This window comes from Bos taurus, chromosome 21 (genome assembly GCF_002263795.3).
Source record: "Bos taurus isolate L1 Dominette 01449 registration number 42190680 breed Hereford chromosome 21, ARS-UCD2.0, whole genome shotgun sequence".
NCBI classification, from domain to species: Eukaryota; Metazoa; Chordata; class Mammalia; order Artiodactyla; family Bovidae; genus Bos; species Bos taurus.
This window is the reverse complement of record NC_037348.1, coordinates 58540950-58561837: the sequence shown is the minus strand read 5'-3', so window position 1 is coordinate 58561837 and position 20888 is coordinate 58540950. Positions and strand designations below refer to the sequence as shown.

At 52.6% G+C, this 20888-nt stretch overlaps 1 protein-coding gene across 1 annotated transcript in view; it reads left to right on the top strand.

Moving 5' to 3' along the window:
* Nucleotides 1-20888, top strand: part of ASB2 (ankyrin repeat and SOCS box containing 2) — a 48874-nt gene that overhangs the window by 17395 nt on the left and 10591 nt on the right. Inside the window, 5 exon segments of the mRNA NM_001034669.1 lie at nucleotides 5631-5729; nucleotides 9189-9355; nucleotides 10192-10347; nucleotides 12678-12923; nucleotides 16990-17161. Of these exon segments, the coding sequence (NP_001029841.1) occupies nucleotides 5631-5729; nucleotides 9189-9355; nucleotides 10192-10347; nucleotides 12678-12923; nucleotides 16990-17161 (840 nt within the window).

Here is a 20888-nt window from a genome sequence, read left to right as displayed (position 1 = left end):
CAGGTTGCATTTTTACTTTCCTGGCTGTTTACTTCGCTGCCCTGACAATGACTTACAGCTTCTATCTTTTTATTTCTGCCGTTCACCTGTGAACTCCTTGAAGGCCGGAGTTCTTCTTTCCTGTGAGGCCCCGTGTCTAGCACATGGGGCTTGACCTGTGGCAACACCACAGAGCTCTTTGTAGGCAGATGAATGGCTTAATGCAGACCTGAGTGAGGCGGTGGCTGATCAGACCGGAAAGAGAAGGGGGTGTAGAGTGGGTTCGGATCCTTCCTATGTCATTACTGGCTGTGTGACCTCAGGCAAGTGACTTGACTTTTCTGAGCCCCAGCAGCCTTATCCCTAAAATGGTAATAACAAAACTTGCCTAGGCTCACCTGGCACCTTTTCTTATGAAAAGCAAATCAGATGAGGTAGGTGTTGAAGTCCCCCGCAACATCCTGCTGCCTGAACGACTTCCCCCCACTTCCTCCCTGCGTACCCTGACTGCTCATCTCATGACAGCCTCCGTTTCCTGGACAAGCTTTTGTGTCACTGTAGGAAGACATTATCTGGCCTCCTGAGAGTGTCCCCAGTGACACTGTGTGACCTCCTTGGGGACAGGGAACAGATATTACTCACTTTTGTATCCTCAGTTCAGTTCAGTCCAGTCGCTCAGTCGTGTCTGACTCTTTGTGACCCCATGAATCCCAGCACACCAGGCCTCCCTGTCCATCACCAACTCCCGGAGTTCACGCAGACTCACGTCCATCGAGTCAGTGATGCCATCCAGCCATCTCATCCTCTGTCGTCCCCTTCTCCTCCTGCCCCCAATCCCTCCCAGCATCAGAGTCTTTTCCAACAAGTGCCTGGCAAAGAGCCTGGATCACTGTAGATGCCCAGTGAATGTTGTTATGCAGATCAGTGTACTTTGAATCCAATAAAATTCTCTAGAAATACAATTTATTGTTACCTGCTTGTGACCAAAATGGCAAATGTGGACATAAAGGTCAACTGGTGCTTTGGGATCCTAGAAATAAAAGCCAGCTCAGCACTTCAGAGAAATATAATATTCCCTCTTAAAGTCATTGTCCAATTTGCCTCTCTTCTACCACAGGGTAAAGGGTTGAACCATGATCCCTGAACCCAAGGTAAAGGGTTTGGCTTGAATATGTATGACGATCATTTGCCAAACCTTGGCCCACTGAGGACTCCCTGAATGGAAGAGGAACTTTCTATCCAGTAAAGAAGCAGGATTCATGCACTCATGAAGCAGGAAGTCCAGGGTTACCGAAATGAACCAGTTCAAATGGGTCTAGAAAGCTGGGTCTTCCAGTTTTCAAACTTCTGCATTTTATTTAAGGTTACATTTCTAAGAAAATGAAAGCATGAGGCAGGAACTTGCTTGAGCTGATGTATGCACAGCTGCAAACAATTCAAATAAGCCACTTTTACTATACAACTATGATGTTCCACTTCATTCTTGGCACTTGTATGTAAATCAGGCCTGGTCCCTGCTTTCCCTAAGCTTGCAGTCTAACGAGGGCACAGTCTAACCATGAGTACAGAGGGCTCAGAGGTACATAATGATCGAATAGGATGGATGCAACAAAGAGGCTTGCTTCAGTGTCAGAGGGACACAGGAAGAGTTGATTTATTTCTTAGTCTAGGAGGTGGGCTTTGCAGGATGAATAGGAGTTTGTCAAACAGGCTAGAGGAAGTGAACCTCTCTGAGCCTCAGTTTCCTCATCTGCAAAAGGGAGCCAATTATATTGCCTTCACAAAGTGGTCTAGAGGATGAAATGAAGTACTCTGTGCCACGTGCCTATCATAAGACATACAGCAAGCTCTCAATGAATCTTAGCCTTCGATGGGAAGGCAGAAGTTGCTGCAGTCGGAACTCACATTCTCCTCTACCTGTGAGTCCTTTCTGGCCAGCCCAGGAAGGATGAGTTGGCCAGTGGATGAGAGGGAAGCAGAACCCTCATGGGTGGCATGGGCATGGAGGTAGTGACCTCATGTGAGCTCTCCCTCTCTGTAACCATGAGTACAGAGGGCTGGTTCTCCAGGAATCTGAGGTCTTGGCCTATAACCACACAGCACCAAGATTGCCATAGAGGGTATTACCCTTTCAAAGGTTTTTGTTTGCTTGTTTTGTAATATTCATTGAAATTTATCAAGCAACTACTGCGTGCTTCCCTGGGGGCTCAAACAGTAAAGAATCTGCATGCAATGCAGGAGACTCAGCTTCGATCCCTGAGTCAGGAAGATCCTCTGGGGAAGGGAATGGCTACCCACACCAGTATTCTTGCCTGGAGAATCCCATGGACAGAGGAGACTGGCAGGCTACAGTCCATGGGGTTGCAAAGAGTCAGACACGACTGAGCGACTAACACCTGACCTGTGCCAGACCCTGTACTCATGACACCTGTGCTGGACACAAGGTTCGTGTAAGGACCAGATGAGAGAGCAGGTATCAGATGCTGCTTGTTAGGGTGGCAGGCACAGGGAAGAGTCTTGTTATCAGCTCCCTCCGCTGTTAAGATGCCTGCTTGCCACCTGCATTCACCCAGGTCCAGGCCAAATTAACACCCTTCCTGGGACTGTCCTGGGCGTCTCGTTAACTCTGACAGGACTCACTGAGAAGTTAGAAGACCTTGTCATCACTGCCCGGCTCCCCACTCTCACCGAGCCTGACCCGTGTCTGAAGCCAGGATCAGGATGGGCTGGATTCCAGGACAGGGACCTGGCTATGGTGACACTCCCCCAACCCCGACCTGCCCGCCCACACAGAGGACGGGGGACCCTTCCTGGGCCCCTTCCAGGTCGTGACCTGTGCCCACATCCTGCCAGGTCCCTCTCACCTCTGATGACTCAGCCCTGGTGGTTTTCTCTGCTGGGAATTTCCCTGCTCCAGACCTGAGGGGAAGTGGGGTCAGCAGGCTTGATCAGAAAGAACATGGAACCCAGTTGGGACCCCGCATGCTTTCCAGCTCTGAGCACTCACCCTATCTGCCCCTCCAGCCCAGTTAACGCCTGATTTCAGAGCCCCCAGAGCGAGTCCTCCAGCCTCTCTCCCAGCCCCTCCCCTGCAGCCTGGTGGTGGTGGGTGTCCTGGCCCCCCAACACTGTAGATCTCTGAACATCTTGAGGATCACATCAACGATCTGCACCACTCGGGGCCTAGTGCAGGGCGTGGGACGAGCAGGAGCTGGGAAGGTCTCCTGGAAACAAACCTGGTCTGTCTGTTTCCTCCTCCGCCTGTGGGAGCAGTCCGCCCCCTGCCTCCATCCAGGGAGCTGGGAGGATGGAAAGAAGGTGCTGCCCTGAGACTTCATGAGGGAAAGTCACTGTCACCACCTCGCTGCCACCCCCACCAGCCTCACCGTCCCTTTCTTGCTGTTACGTTTACGCCATCAGTGAAATGTCCCCATTTCAGGGTGGGAGTGGGCTGCTATCAATGCTTTTTACCTGGCTAAAATCAGTCTAACAGCAAAAAGTGATGAGGCCACACATGGACCCATGATGAGAGTGACTGGGTCCCCAGGACCACGCAGATGTAGAAGCCCAGGGCTTTGTCATGACCCTCGGGCTGGGGACTGCCGCTGTGCCCAGAAGTCTCCCCTTTTCAGGGCCAGGAGTAAAGAATATACCAGCCAATACAGGAGACTCGAGCTCGATCCCTGAGTTGGGAAGATTCCCTGGAAGAGGAAAAGGCAACCCACTCCAGTATTCTTGCCTGGAGAATCCCCATGGACAGAGGAGCCTGGCGGGCTACAGTCCACAGGGTTGCAAAGAGTCAGACACGACTGAGCGACTGAGCACATACACACGCAGCATGTACAGCAGTGACGCTGAAGCAGCAGCTCTTGGGGCTGGGGGAGAGGACCCTGGCAGCCAGGCTCTGAGCCCCCTTGCCAGGACATGGCCTTCGATGTGTATGGCCTCCTGAGTCTCCACGTGAGTTCACTGCAGTGAAAGCTCCATGACCACCACAGCAGCGAGGGGACCCCTGGTCTGGTCCCGCCTCCTCATTTTGCAAAAGAGGAAACTGAGGCACAGAGGGGTGGGGGCTTGTTCCCAGTTGCAGGGCTTGTCAGTGTGGTGGACTGAGGACCGGAGAGGGGATAAAGGGATGGGAGAGAGGGAGAGACCAAGGCTCTGGGGAATAGAGCCCATCGTCAGAGCTCCACGGACAGGCAGGCAGCAACTTCGCAGCTGAGTGTGGGCCTGGGGCAGTTTCTCACTTCTTGGAGCCTCAGCCTCCATGTCTAGACAAAGCAGTGGCATTGGCACCCACTCTAGCGTTCGTGGCACCACACTCGGCCTCACAGTGCTCAGGAACAGGTGTGGGAGAAGGCAGGTGGGAAGTGATGACCGTCCTGCAGTGATGAGCCGCGTGGAACAGGTGCTGGCCTCCTGCCCATCTCTCTGCCCCTCACCCTTCCCCGTGTCCCCACCTGGCTGAGGGTGCCCACAAAATCTGCAGGGCCTACAATTCCAGCACCTCCGTGGCCCACAGGGGGCTGGTCACCTGTACCAGCATCCTCCCCAATCCTTCAGGGCACCCCAAGAAGGGCACAGGAGACCAGACTGGGTCCTCTGGGGAGTCCATGGCCCCAGGGCCCCAAACCTGCTGGAAGAGGGGCCAGCAAGCCCTGTTCCCATGCCAACTCCAACCAATTCAGATCTGTACAGAGGCCACCACCCCTCCTTTTGACCCTCCTGTCCTTACACGGGGGAGCCTGGTGGGCTGCCGTCTATGGGGTTGCACAGAGTCGGACACGGCTGAAGCAACTTAGCAGCAGCAGCAGCAGCAGTCCTTACAACAGCCTGGGGTGGGGGTAGGAAAACTGAGCCCAGAGAGACGAAATCATGATATGATCAACGGTGGACACGTGTCGAGCCCTGTGCCCGGCCCTCTGATAAGCCCTTTACACCATTCACGCACTCAGGCCTCACCAGACTGAATCCCAGAGAAGGAGTACCTGTTCAAGGTCACACAGCCAGGAAGTACCAGAGCTGGATTTGAACCCATGTCGGTCTGACTCCAAGCCCTGGCTCCCATGACCCTCACACATCCTTCTGATGTGCCCTCTGCACTGTTTGTTCTGACCCTGGGATGGCAGGACCCTCTAATGAGGAGCCGGCGAGGTGGGGGTGGGTCACTGACCTGGCTTGGCGCCCCAGCTTTGCTCTCCTTGTCCCCCACCCCGGTGAATTTCTTGTCCATCTCTTGTTGGGACCCAGCCCAGCCCGCCCCAAGACTGAGTGCTTTTCATCCTGGGACCTGCCACTGACTACTTCTCACATCTTCTGGGTGAAGAATGTCACCTTGCTTCATATCTGCCTCCCGCGTGGTTGGCTGGGGAGGGGGACCTGGGGCGTGGGGTGAGGTTAACCTCATTGTTGTCTTATATGGTCATTTAAATCTCCCAGGGCTTCCTCCAAGGGCCAAAAATAATCTGGAGACACAGCAGCTGCATCCAGACACAGGGAGGACCCGGCCATCTGCTTTGGTTCAGAGCCCTGTGCCTGTCTGTCAGTCTCCCCCGCGCTCTCCCTCCATCCTCGTTCCTGCCTCCGGCCATGACCCGCTTCTCATACACGGAATACTTTTCCCTCTTTCACTCCTGCCCTGCACCCTCCAGGTCCTCTGTGTCTCCTGAGAGCGCCCCGACCTCAGCCCCCAAGGGCCTGTTCCAGGAGGTGATGCAGAAATACAACCGCAGCAAGTCCTCCCAGCTGGCGTAAGTGCCCCCCGCCGTGGCCCCCAGACCATCCAAGCTCACTCTCCTCCAGACTGGGGTTGGGGGTGGAAGGCAGGCCCACGGGCCCCAGGAAGGGACAGCCCCCCACCAGACACACACCTCTTCCAGGTATGTCCCCTTGAGACTCAGAGGCTCCAGCCAAGCCGGGCTTGGTGGTCACAGACTCTATCCTCCAGGACCTGCCAGCCAGGCTGAGCTTGTGATTAACCCCTGGGTACGCCGCCCCCCCTCCAATGGGCCCTGAATACTGGAGTCACCCCACAGGGCTCTGAACCTGGGGACCCAGTGAGAGGGAGACTGGGGAGACAGCCCCAGGACCCCAGAGGCTCAGAGCTGAGGCTGATGAATCTGCTGCTCGTCTGTCTGACTTTCCCCCTGCCATCAGCGTGGGTCTGTCTGAGCACATCCACAAAGCCCACACCCACAAGTTCGGTTTTGCTTTGTTGCTTTTATTTATTAAGTGCCAGGTGCTAAAACAGAGAAACAATCTGAGCCACAGGAGCGGCTCTCTTTGCCTAGTACTAGGATGCTGGGCTAGGCGTGTCCTTGAAAATAGCTCTGTGCGAGTTCTGTCTCTGCTCCCGCATATCGACCCTAGAAGCAGCTAAAAGCCAAAGAGGGGTCCCATCGCTGGAGACCCTGTATCCTTGATCAGTTACGTTGTGGGGAGGCGGTGACTGGCCAACGCTTTGCTTCTCCTTCTCAGCCCTTCGCAAGCCCTATCCCACCTCTTCCTTTGTGCTGCAGGGAGGATTGTGATTGTCTGCAGGAGCGAGACCCAGCTTCTGGTCTCTGCGTTGCTGCCACTTCCTGTGCAACTGTCCACGAGTCGCTGTCCCTCTCTGAGTCTCCGTCCTGTGTTAGGACAGAGTGGCCTCGAGGGTCCTGTGTGGCTTCTTAGTCTCTGATGGCCTGACACCCCAACAGCTCCCCCCACCCTCGAGGCGGGCACTCTGGCTGAGCTCACAGACAAGCCAGCGGTGTGTGTGCCTGAGCACTCCAGGGTCCTTGCACCACAGCTGGACGAGACCCAGGCTGGGCAGCGGGTCCTGAGAGTGTTCTCATGACACCGCACACCACCAAGGCCACAAGAATAGCCAGCCCTCTTCCCTTCCACTTCAGCCGGGTCCCACAGGAGACCTTCCGGGGGAGACGGGACACCTACCCCACCGGGGCCTTTCCTGACACCAACAGGGGCTGCTCCAGCTGCTCGTAAGAGGAGCTCGTCAAGGTGGCAGTGATGGCGTTGATGGGGACTCCAGGGCTTATCTGGTCAGTTACCCATCGTCCTTGCTGGGTCTGTAACTTAACCGGCATCTGTGCTCTGAAGCTATTAATAACCAGAGAGGCTGAGAGCCGGGAGGAAGTGCTGCTCTTGCTGCAGGAAGCAGCTGGGAGGCTGAAGGGGCTGGCCCTGCAGACGTTCCGGGCCTATCCGGGCCCCTGACAGGGATGAGGGTCCTGGGACAAGGCTGGCCTCTGGTCTCACCTCCTCCATCCGGCAGATGGGAACATTTATGCAGCATGTTTTCCAAGGGTGGAACCATAGCAGTCGTAGTCCTCACTGACTTTCTAAGGATGGAGGAAGTCAGCTCAGAGAATGAATGAATGAATGAACAAGTGAAGTGGCTTGGATGAGTCAAGCTAAGAAGTTATCTTTTACCGTGGCCCTGGAATCTTTTTGACGTTCACAAGTTTTAAATTGTGAAGGCTTCAGATGTATTAGTCCTCCAGGCATTTAAATCTTGTAGCAGCTAAAAGTTCTAGGGGATGAGGAGAAGGATCTGGAGGAAGAAAAGGGTTGGGAAGACCCCAGAGAGATGCTCGATGTGAATAGTCCCACTCTGAGGGGTCTGTGCTTTCATCTCAGTGCAAATAGGCCCTGCGGTGGAGGCGTTTGGTACACTCTGGAGTGCTACGTGCAGGGAAGGTGTTTAACTATCATTAAAACTCCCATGGGGCTGGTTATCCATCACTTTGGAGGCCAGCGCTGGATGCCCGAATCCCCTAGTACAATGGTCTTAGTGCAGCAGAGCCAGGCACTGAAAGCTGCAGGGACAGAGGGGTGCCCTAATTCTCTTTTGGCCACCAAGGAGCTCCTTGTAAAAAGGGACCCTTGGTTTCCATCTGTGAAGGTGAATGAGCTTGCCGTGTTTCTAGCAGAGTTTCCCCCTGTGGTGCCCAATTCAGAGGTAAAGACGTGGAAACGCTCCAAGTTCAGCAGGGCTCACAAGGGTATGGAACACAGGCAAGGCCTGATCCAGAGCCCCCATATTTAATCTCATAGGTTGATTTGCCTCCAAATAGGGCTTCCCCGATAGCCAGTTGATAAAGAATCTGCCTGCAATGCAGGAGACCCCGGTTCTATTCCTGGGTTGGGAAGATCCACTGGAGAAAGGATAGGCTACCCACTCCAGTATTCTTGGGCTTCCCTTGTGGCTCAGTTGGTAAAGAATCTGCCTGCAGTGAGGGAGACCTGGGTTCCATCCCTGGGTTGGCAAGATCCCTTGGAGAAAGGAAAGGGGACCCACGCCAGTATTCTGGCCTGGAGAATTCCATGGGCTATGTGATCCATGAGGTCTCGAACAGTCAAACACGACTGAGCGACTTTCACTTTCACTTTCATGCCTCCAAATGCTCAAAGGAAATCATTGCAAAGTTGTTTTGAATGAGATGCAAATAAAATTCCCAAAGAAAAGCAAAAATCTAACAGGGAAGAAACTGTCTTTTGGGAAATAGAAGAGATGAAGGAGTGAAAGAATTAGGGGTTTGTTTGGTTGGGTTGGTTTTTTGTTTGCTTGCTTGGTGGCAAGGTATGTGAGATTTTAGTTCCCTGAACGAGCAGGGAACTGTGTCCCTTGCAGTGGAAGGGCGGAGCACTAACCACTGGACCCTAGAGAATTCCCTGTTTCGGTTCTTAAATTCTGAACTCTTCCTCCTCCCTCCCTCCCTTCCTTCTGTGTTCTTTCTCGCTCTTTCTTTCAAGCAGCAAATATTTATTAAGCACCTGTTACGGACCAGCCGCTGAGCTGGGCCCTGGGAATCAAATCACGAGGGATAAAAAGAAAGATACAGGCGCTATGGTCTTGACGCTCACAGTCCAGTGAAGGAGACAGACAGACGGTGGGCAAATGATCAAAGACATGTAAAGACAAGTGATGAGTCGATGGCTTATGACCGGAGGCAGGGAGAGGCTGACGCAGGCGGGCAGGCCAAAGAAGCTGTGATGGGGCTAAGAGCTGGAGGGGCCAAGGTCAGGCCTGAGGTCGGGGCAGGCTTCCCAGGGCTCGCCCGTGGGGGTTAGGAAGGATTATTCTCCTCATCGAGAGGACACAGCTGCAGGGGCTGAGGGCTGTGTGATCCCGTGGCCAACCCCTCTCCTGGCCCTGCCTCCGTCTGCCCCGGTCCTGAGGAATGACCAGCCCCTTGCTCTTACAGGCCTGTGGACCCTGTGCTAAAGGCCATCAAGGAAGACGATGAAGAGGCCTTGACGGCTATGATCAAGGCGGGCAAGAACCTCTCAGAACCCAACAAGGAGGGCTGGCTGCCGCTGCACGAGGCGGCCTACTACGGCCAGCTGAACTGCCTGAAGGCCCTGCACCGAGGTGAGGCGGCGGGTCGGGCTGCGGCCACAGGTGGGACTGGGACCCATGGGTGGTGGCACTTTCCTTCTGGAGCTTTGGCCCACAACGACCGTGATGACCGGGGGCAAGGCCAAGGTACCACCCCGCCTTGCAGAGTTAAAGTCAGCACGTCGGAAGGGACGAAGTGATGTGTCTCCCGCCTCCCCGACTCCGCGCTCCCCACCCCATCCCGCCACCTCTCCAGCCCTCCAGGACAGGAGAGTCTAATTCCTAGAAGAGGACTGAGGGAGGGCTGACTTCTGGGAGCGCCAGCTTGTCCCAGAATGTTCCAGGAGTTGATCTGGTGTGGAAAATACCGCAGCTGTGCCTGTGCCCTGCCAAGGCCGTCTCCAACAGCTGTGAGATTCTGGGCAACTCCTGCCTCCTCTCTGGAGCCTTGACTTTCCCCCAGGCTAGATGAGGGTGGGGGACACCTGCAGGCGGGATCTACCTCTGCCCTCGGGGATCCAGAAAGGGACCCCAGGCAGCCCACCACACGCCAGGGCAGAAAGAGCAGCAGTGGCTGGTGGGAGTGTGAGGGAAGGCTGGGCTCATTCGGAGAAGGAGGGGGTTCGATCAGGGAAGGCTTCCCAGAGGAGGTGGCATTGGAGCTGGATTAATATGACTGGGAAGCTGAAACAGCCTGTTGAAAGTGGCTGAATCCAGGACCAAGAGGAAGAAGGCAGTCTGGTTGGTAAATTCAGGCAGAGGCCACACATGTCTGTCCTCAGAATGGGAGGAAATCAGGACCAACTCTGTGTTGGAGGGAGAGATGGGTATCTTCCTCCTTCATGAATTTCCTGGTCTGTCCTGCACAGCATACCCGGCAGTCATCGACCAGCGCACCCTGCAGGAGGAAACGGCCCTTTACCTGGCGACATGCAGGGGACACGTGGACTGCCTCCAATTCCTGCTCCAGGCTGGCGCCGAGCCCGACATCTCCAACAAGTCCCGAGAGACACCGCTCTACAAAGGTGAGCCTAGGGGTATGGGCTTCCCCCAGGAAAGGTCCAGAGACTGAGTGGCTATCAGGAGGATTTGCTTGCAAGGTGTACAACCCTCCCCACCGGGGTCTACTGTGATGGTGCAGCCTCATTCAGGTGTATAACTTACATAACTGAACCACTCAGTCGTGCATGTATTCAGGCAGTATTTCCCAAGTTCTCCCACGGGCCTGGCACACTGAAGACTCAGAGATGAAAAGATACGGTCCATGCCCGTCCAGTCCGATAGACATTGATTCAAAGACGATATACATTGATTCTCAGTCAGCTACTGGCACCGAAGAGCTTGACACAAGGGAGCATGGAGGAAGAACCAGGATGTGGGAGAGGGCACCCCCACAGAAGGGGGTCCCAGAGCTGAGCCTGAACAGGAGGGATTCACCGGCTGGATGAACCAGGGGAACAGCATAGGCAAAAGTGAAGAGGCATGAGAGGGAATTTGTTGCTCTAGGATTTTTGAGAAAATGAAAACCTCCAACTTACTCAATATGTCATCCAAGGACAGTCACCGGCTACCCTAGCAGTGCCCAGAGTCAAAATCCGAATAATCATAACAGCTGGCAATTATCAAGTGTTTACTATACACCAGGCTCTGTTCTTTTTTCTAACCCTCACATCCATCCACATAAGAAGTAAGCACTGCTAGCTTCCCCAGTTTACAGATGAGGCCTTAAGGCATAGAGAGCAGACAGGAGGCACCCAGGATCACACGGCCAGGAAGGGCAGACCTGGGATCTAACCCTGAGGGCTGGATGCCAGCATCACGCTCTGAACTACTCCACTCTCCAGTGTCTAGTTCAACCCACTCCAGTGTTCTTGCCTGGAGAATCCCAGGGACAGGAGAGCCTGGTGGGCTGCCATCTACGGGGTTTACGCATGTAAACAATCAGTTTTGGGTCTTGCAAAAAGGACAGGACCTCTACACTTTGAAAAACGACAGAAATTCCCAATTTCCCACATGTCTGGTCTCTAAAACCTGGAATATCCCATCAGCAGCAGGAACTGGGTCCACTGCAGACCTGCGGTGGAGGTGTCTTCCCTAGAACTCATGTCCCCCAGGCACCGGAGCCATCACCCAGAGCCCCAGCTGTCCCAGAAAGAGCTCCCAGGATGCTGAGTGACTCACAGCTGAAGCCTGAACCCTGATCCTGCATGAGCTGCACCCTAGAGCCTTCGTACCTTGCCCCACTCCATTCTCCCACAGCTTCCTCTCGGGAAGGTTTCGTTACCTGTGCTTTACAGGTGAAAGAGCCCAAGGCTTAGAGAAGCAGTGAGCTTTGCTTGGGGTCCTGTTTGAAACACTACACAGGCAGCCCCTCTTCCTTTCTGTGCATGCGTGTTCAGTCTCTCAATCATGTCTGATTCTTTGCCACCCCATGGACTGTAACCCACCAGGCTCCTCTGCCCATGGGATTTCCCAGGCAAGAATACTGGAGTGGGTTGCCATTCCCTACTTCAGGGAATCTTCCCAACCCAGGGATCGAACCTGTGTCTCCTGCATTTGCGGGCAGATTCTTTATCACTGAGCCACGTAGAAAGCCCCTCTTCCTTCTCCCCACCTCCCTAACTGAGGAAGTTTCCAGGGGAGGTTAATTTGGACAAGTTCTCAGTCTCCCTTGGAATAGCTCTGCCAGCACTAAGGCTACATTTAGAGTCTAGAGCCAGATAAGGCTTAAAAGGGAGGTTTGAGCAGGTTGAGAAATACTTGATGAGCTGCACTCAGAAGACAAATTTTAATTGAGTAGCCTCTGAGCAAGTGCTTTGAGCAGGAATATGACACTGCCCTCCTTTTCTTCTGGCCTCGTGGAGGACTGAAGCAGGTAACACTGGAAAGGGAGATGAGTTAGGGGCATTCTGGAACCTTCCAGGGGACAGAGACTCCAGACCTGACTACCTGGATTCGAATCCCAGTTCTGCACTTACTGTGTGACCCTGGGCAGGTCACTTAACTTCTCTGTGCCTCACTGTCCTCCTCTGTGAAAAGGGACAACACAGCATCCTTTAAGGGTAGTTGGGAGAACTAAATTAATCACGTGAAGTGCTTAGAATAGAGTGCAGGTGCATAACCAGTGCTACACACACATCAGGATATTATTGCTGATTGTTACTATTACTATAGTTGTATATCCTAGGTTTAGTGAAGTGACTGGACCTTAGTGCAGACTCAGCAGATATTTGTTGCGGGAATTCACTTCTGGCTGATGAACGAATGGTTGGATGGACAAATGAATGAATGAAGGCGTGGCTGCCCAGGTCCTGCCAGGGGCCCCGCTGACCATCTTGCTTCTTGCTGGGCACAGCCTGTGAGCGCAAGAACGTGGAGGCAGTGAGGATTCTGGTGCAGTACAAGGCGGACACCAACCACCGCTGTAACCGAGGCTGGACGGCTCTGCACGAGTCTGTTGCTCGCAATGACCTGGAGGTCATGGAGATCCTGGTGAGCGGAGGCGCCAAGGTGGAAGCCAAGAATGCCTATGGCATCACCCCCTTGTTCGTGGCCGCCCAGAGTGGGCAGCTGGAGGCACTGAGATTCCTGGCCAAATACGGTGAGTAGTAAGGGTCCCTGGGTCATGGAATACCCAAGGGGCACAGCTGGGAAGGACCTCAGGTTAAGTCTAAGGGAAAGCAAGTTTAAGTGCCACCTACGGACACATTCCGGAGAAGGCAATGGCACCCCACTCCAGTACTCTTGCCTGGCAAATCCCATGGACGGAGGAGCCTGGTAGGCTGCAGTCCATGGGGTCGCTAAGAGTCGGATATGACTGAGCAACTTCACTTTTCACTTTCATCACTTTCACGCATTGGAGAAGGAAATGTCAACCCATTCCAGTGTTCTTGCCTGGAGAATCCCAGGGACGGGGGATCCTGGTGGGCTGCCGTCTCTGAGGTCGCACAGAGTCAGACACGACTGAAGCGACTCAGCAGCAGCAGCAGCATGGACATACTCTGATTGAGTGACAGCATCTTCCAGGTGTGTTAAGAAGGATTCTGAGGTTGTGCCTAGGCTCAGCTGGAAACAAGTTGAGATCCACCAGCAATGCCTGCAATTAGGAACACACTTGGAGGGGTGTGGTACACCTGCCCCCTGTTAGCCTTCTCTCACCTAGTCCAACATCCTCATTTTACAAATGAGGAATCTGAGGCCCAGAAAGAGGAAGCAACTTATCTATCTATAGTCACGCAGCAAATTACTTATAGACTAGCCAGACTCTTAGCCTCCCAACACCCCAACAACTTCTCTTTCCATCACATCACCCTTCAGGGCCAGAAGGAACTTCAGACAACATTTAGGTCACCTCTTCACTTTTTATGGAGAGGGAAATGACAACCCACTCCAGTATTCTTGCTTGAAAACCCCATGGACAGAGGAACCTAGGAGGCTACAGTCTATGGGGTCACAAAAGAGTCAGACACAACTTCGGAACTAAAGAACAACTCATTTTATAGGTGATGAAACCAAGGGCCAGCATGGGAAAGTGATTTGTCCAAGGTCACACAACAGATTAGTGGCAGAACTGGGATTTAGACCCTGGTCTTTGTACTCTTTGCCTCTTAAAAATCTTTGTTCATTTAATGGGATAAAATAAAATAATATTGCCCAGATTATTATGTCCCAGTAACAGAAGACTCTGAGACCATGGCAGACGTTCTTTTGGTTAAAAAGATCATAATATTCTGATTTTCCCCAAGAACTCTTTTGATTTCTCTTCTCACTCCCATGGAAGTGACCTTTCCACTAGAGAAACAGACACCAGAAGCAAGCCAGACCTGGGGGCTGAGCTGGAATAAGCTTTCAAGGACCTGCTGTGTGACAGGCCCTGCACTAAGCATGAATGCAGAATAGGCCCGGGGGGGGGGGGGGCGGTTTCTCTGTAGCCTAGGGGGCAGGGATTGGAGGAGACTGAGGCTCGGAGAGATTAAATGATTGGTCACAATCGGAGCCTGGATTCTGACTGCCATCATCTGACCCCAAACTGCATGCTCTTTGCACTCCACCACCCCACCCCAGGGCTCGAGAATTTCCATCCTGGGACTTGGCCTGAATAAGCATCCATTTACTCAGCACGTGCCCAAGCTGTTGGGAAAACAGATCGAGGGCACATCCTTGGCACTGGGGACAAATCTGCACTGACCAGCCAGAGGCCAAAGAGCACAGGCAGGGTCCTGGGAGCCAGGCAAGGAGGCTGGACAAAGGGCCAAGTGCTCAGCGGGTGAGAGGAACAGGCTAGCACTGAACATCTGCCCAGCTCTCCTGCTGACGCCCTGAGTCAGAGTCTGTTCCCGTTGCGGGCTGAGTCCATTTGCAAATCCAAATATTTTTCTTGTGTGAGCGGGCGGCTATGCTGGCGGGAGTCCAGGCTTTCAGGGAGCAAGTCTTCCAGAGCTCAGGGGTGTTGGAGCCACTTGCCAATTCTCCCTCGGGTGGAGGCAGGAGCAGTGCCTGCCTCCCAGCCCTTAGTCTTGGGGAACTCATGTTTGCTGAGCACCCTCTCTGTGTCAGGCTCGGGTGGAGAGGTTGTCTTAGTCCACTCAGGTGGCTATCACAGAATAAAACAGTTGGATGGCTTATAGACAACAGAGGTTTATTTCTCACAGTTTTGGAGGCTGGGAAGTCCAAGATCAAGGTGCCAGTGGTCTCAGCGTCCCATGAGAGCCTGTTCCTACCTCCTAGATATCCATCTTCTTGTGTCCTCACATGGTGGAAGGGGCAAGGGAGCTCTCTGGGGTCTTTTCTATTAGGGCACTAATCCCATTCATGAGGGCTCCACCCACAAAACCTAATCACCTCCCAAAGGCTCTACCTCCTAACACCATCACACTGAGGATTAGGGTCCATGTGATTCTTGGGGGGACATACGTGTTTTTGTCTATAGCAGATATTTAATTCCATTATCTTACTTAGATAACCTCACAGTAACCCTGGTTGCTAGGTACTATTTTTCTCAGTCAACAGAGGAGAAAACTGAGGCTTCTAAAGGTGTTTGAGGCTATGGAGCTTGTAAAACGTGGAACAGAAACTTCAGCCTCTGTGTGTCATGAAAACCTGTGATATTTCCACTAGACCGGAAACCAGTCATCAAATATTAAATTTATCAGAGAGCTTGTGATAAGCTGACTGCCCAGAAAGGATCTGTGGTTTAACAGATACTTCTGATTTCAGCCCTTGCTGATGTTTCACTGCTATCTCATTTCCATTTCCTATCAGAATAGGGGTTGGGGAACAGGCTGCACTTCTTTCTGCAGAGAAACCCCTGCCTTCTCTCTCCATCACCACCAGGAGATGGAGCAGATGTAGGAGATTGGGCTGAAGGGAGACCATCGCCAGACTGATGCCTCCTCCTGGCAGCACGGCGTAGTGTTTCTTTCAGAGGAGACAAGAAGCTATGGCTGTTAATAAATTCTTCTCTTAATCCTTGAAATGGAAGGCATGCTGCATGCATGATCAGTCACTGCACTAGTCTCCAGCTCTTTGGGACCCTATGGACTGTAGCCCACCAAGTTCCTCTATCCATGGGAGTCTTCAGGCAAGAATACTGGGGTGGATTTCCATGCCCTCCTCCAGGGGATCTTCCCCACCCAGGGACTGAACCGGGGTCTCCCACATTGCAGGCGGATTCTTTACCATCTTAGCCACCAGGCAGAAAAGAGCATATAAGTCCTAATTAATAAAGTTATTGGGTTTTTTTCTTTATGAGGAGGCTCTGTGCCCCCCTAGAACTGTGAGGGCCTTCCTCAGGGCAGGATCTGGATCATTCTAGGTGGAACAAGCGTTAGGAGCATTGTCTCTGCCATCAGAACATCTGCCAGGGCTTCTGCCATCAGACCCTCTGGATCATTCTTTGGCTCTTCCCTTATGAGCTGCAGGATCTGGGGCCCATTGCAGAGGTTCTCTGTGCTTCACTGCAAGAGACATAAGAGATGCGGGTTCGATCACTGGATCAGGAAGATCCCCTGAAGGAGGGCATGGCAAGCCACCCCAGTATTCTTGCTTGGAGAATCCCGTAGACAGAGGAGCCAGGCAGGCTATAGTCCATAGGGTCGCCAAGAGTTGGACTTGACTGAAGCGATTTAGCACACACACACACACGTGCTTCAGTGTTCTTGTCTGTAACATGGAGATAAAGTTGTTACTGATGGCATGGGGTTAGCAAATGTTGTGGACTCAAAGAGATAGCACATGTACAGCTCCCTGTGTGTCTTAGTTGCTCAGTCGTGTATGACTCTTTGCAGCACTATAGACCATTGCACGCCAGGCTCCTCTATCCATGGAATTCTCCAGGCAAGAATACTGGAGTGGGTTGCCATTCCCTTCTCCAGGGGATCTTCCCGACCCAGGGATCAAACTCAGGTCTCCTGAATTGCAAGCAAATTCTTTACCACATGAGCCACCAGGGAGGGCCCAGCATAGAGCAAGTGGTTGGAAATCCCAGCATCACTATGGCAGTTCAGGCTGGCGGCCCGGGGTCTCAGTGTAGCAGAAAGGAGCTGGGGGTCCTCCGGGTGATCCAATGTGTCAGAGTGGTTACGGCAGCAGCGCCCAGCCCGAGGTGGGCGTTACATCAACGACAGTGACTGGCCTGATCACTCACCAATCCGCCTTTCCTTCTCCAGGCGCTGACATCAACACACAGGCCAGCGACAGCGCGTCCGCCCTCTATGAGGCCTGCAAGAACGGGCACGAGGAGGTGGTGGAGTTCCTGCTGTCACAGGGTGCGGACGCCAACAAGACCAACAAGGACGGCATGCTCCCGCTGCACATCGCCTCTAAGAAGGGTAACTACAGGTCAGCCCAGGCCCCGCCCCCAGACCCCGCGGCTCCTCCCACTTCCCCACCCATTCCTCCGAATGCCCTGCCCACTGCGGGGTAGGGAGGGCCGGAGAGTTCAGGGCCCAGGGCACGGTTTAGGTGGAAAAGTGGAACACCACCGAGCAGTTAGCAAGCTAGAGTGAACGCTTATAACAACGGCAACAACAATAACAACAGCAAACTCCTATGTGGCACTTAGCAGCACTTTACATTATAAACATATTTAATCCTTTTAACAACTCTACTTTTCATAATTCCATTAACAGATATACTGAGGTAGATATGATTACCTTCATTTTTTTTTTTTTTTTCAAAATGAGGAAGCTAAGACACAGGGAGGTTGAGTGACTTGCCCAAGATCACTCAGCTTGTAAATGACAGGAGCTCACTTGTTCCGAACCTTATGTCTACCAGATTCCACACAGGAAGCCAGATAGGGGATATTTCTGTTGGGGATGCAAAAATAACCTCTTAGGCAGTAAGCAAGGATGCAGGGAACATCTACAATAATACAAATAGCACCATGGGTACTAGCTAGTTTTTGTTGAGCATTTATTATGTGTTAGGTACTTTGAAAGAGATGAAGGAAGCCAAAGCTCTCAGGGAGCAGTCTGGTGGGAGGGAAGATGCACGCACACACAGAAACATGCTCATGAAAATGAAAAGGCACGCAGGACTGAGTTGCATGGGGGTCCTCGAGACGAGCGTGGGCTGGAAGCAGAGGTGTGCTAGACCTGGCTTGTGCAACTGCTGTGAGCTGACTGATCACCTTGGTAGTCTGAAATCGGCCTTGGTGAGAGTATTTACTTCATGGAAACTGGTGATTGTTAGCAATCAGAGCCCCCTCCTTCCCCCAAAGAGCAAGCTGTTAAACTTCCACCAGTACCACCACTAGCTGGAGGGTCAGAAGAGCCTTGCCCAGGGGGTGGAACTCCAGCTGACCATGAAGGATGCATGGGCCCAGTAATTTCCACTTGATCAGTGTTCCCTAAACTGAGCATTCACAGACTTTCTTCCTGCTTTTAGATGTCTATACCCTCACTTCTTCGTATGGTCCCTTAAAGACATATTTATTTTAAATGAATTTATTTTCAAAAGGAAACATTTATCACATGATTAAATTGTTCAAATTACCAATTTACAATTAGTAATAATAATAATAAAAAACCTTCTCACCTATAATCCCATCTCCTGTACCCCAGATGACACACTTCAGGAAATGCAGCCCTGTCCCCAACAGGGAGAAGATTGTGCATGCTAGAGGGTGTGGGTGGTCTTCGCTTAGGGAGATGGGGGTGAGAATGACACCCTGGGGAATGGATTGGAGACACAGGAGACAGAGCTGACCCTCAGGGCTCCAGGCCCTGCTCCGCAGGGACCCACACAAATGACCAGCCAAGGATGCCTCCCCGCCCCATCCGTGCACACAGGAGACCTTGCCTTCTCTGGGTCACGTAGCAGGCTATGAGGCAGACAGATGTGGGTTTTAATTCCTACTGAGGCCTTAGGAAAGTTATTTAACCTTTCTGAGCCTCAATTCCCTCTGTAAAATACGAAGTAGTTGTACTGCCTGGCGGGGCTACTGTGGGGACTAGTGAAATGGATGCACGTGTGTATAGAGTAGAAATAAAGCGCCCAGCAGAGTGCAGCACACAGTAGGTGCTTGCTGGGTCTGTGTTCTCTCTCATGTAGGAAGGGTAAATTCCATCATTTTTCCGTGAAGCCAGTGGAAGGACAAAAGCAACTCAAGTAAGGCAGAGGTGATGGGCAAGATAGCATCTCGCGCTCCAGTTGCAAAAAGATCCAGCAGCAGTCAACAAACATGGCTTATCTTAGTCTGACTCTAGAAAGATCCAGAGGGAAAGAGAGAGAACGGTTGACCCTCAAAATCTCCTGGTCCACTGGCTCTCCAAACCTGCCTGTACAGCACGGTCACTCTAGGCTGTTTTTTAAATGACGCCTCCCAGACACACAAAACCGGAATCTCCAGGAGAGAAGGAGCCCATGCCTTTATCTTTGAAAAGCTCCCAGCCAACCAGATACAGCCCAGTCAGACCTTCAGGAGGAACACTGATGTAATCCAATCCTCTGCAATGATTTTGCAGAGGAGGGACCAGAGGTCAGCGATGGGAAGTGGCATGCCAGAGAGTGGCAGAGCAGGGACTGTCACTTGGAATCATTCAATCACACCCAATGCCTTCAGGCGGGCCCAGGTGCCAGCAGTCTGGCCTCAGCTGGTGGAAAGTTTGAAGGAGCACTGCGCATGCCTAAGGCTGGCCAGGGAGCAAGGCTGGGCCTCTCTGGAACCACCTATGTGAATGATGTATGCTCCTGGAAAGTCTCCTGCTTGAGACTCGTGCTGACCCCCGAAGCCATTTCTCTGGTTATTCACCCTCCATTCTCAGATCCCAGGTTCCTCTGGACCCCAAGAGTGAGAGGGACCAGGCTGCAGTTTGGGGGCTGCCCTACAAAGGGGTAAAACCAGGTTCCCAAGGGCTTCTGTCACCTGGCAAGGCCCCAGTGCTGCACTCACCCCGGGGCATGTGGCATGTGGCCCTCTCCATGCTGTCCTTCCTTGGCTGCTCAGGGATCTGCTGTGACATTCTCTAGGCTTTCCACACTCAGCTGCGTGCCAGGATACCCTGCCTGTCCATGGCTCCAGCAGCTGGAGTCCATGTTCGCCAGATGGTGAATTCAACACATTTACTGCAGAGCGTGACATTTAGGTGTGGCTGAGAAAGAAGCCACCAAGACCCCAAAGTCTTAGGCACCTCCAAGTTATACCTTTTTCTTAGTTTTCATTTCCAGTTTAGCAAATGCAACTTTTGAGATTAAAACTCAGCACCAAGTGAAAGAAATTGAAGTCACTCAGTTGTGTCCGGCCTCGTGGGTTCCTCTGTCCATGGGATTTTCCAGGTGAAAATACTGAAGTGGTTTGCCATTTCCTTCTCCAGGGGATCTTCCCAACCCAGGGATCGAATCCGGGCCTCCCACACTGCAGGCAGACTCTTTACCATCTGAGCCACCAGGGAAGCTAGCACCAAAGATAGATTTATTAAGAAACTGTTGGTATTAGACAAGAGCAGATGGCCCAAGGTTCCTTTAAACTGAATTTAGAATAGCACTGCAACCACTGGTTCTCAACCTTGGCTACACACTGGGACCCTGGCGAACTCTTAAAGCCCCAAGGTTTGGGCCCCAGCCTCAGAGATCTCGCTGAAAGCAATCTGGATTGGGGCTGGGGCTGCAGATGAGTTTATGAGGCATCCCAGGAGAGAACCAGTATCTTAGGCTCAATTTTGTGGCTGACATATAACACAGACTTGCCTTTGGACTTTACTTCTGGCCTCCTCATTTTAAAATATACTTTCTCTTTTACTTCTAATTAATATTACCTTTGCAAGACCCTTAAAACTCTTTCTGAGAAAACTGCTTCCCTGCTCTAGCTCCCAGGAGAAAAGCTGCAGACTTTCCCCCATAGGGACCCCTCATGGGCAGAAGTTCCACTATGCCTTTGGGGACACCCTCAGGCAGACTCTCCTCTGTGGAGTCTTTTCTGGCTCCACACAGCCTCAGAGGAGAGAGAATGCCCCCAACACACACACACACACACACACACACACACACACACACACACACACAGCTGGGTTGAAACACGGCTGCCCAGCGTTACTGGGAGCGGAGCCATTTGTGAACAGCTGGT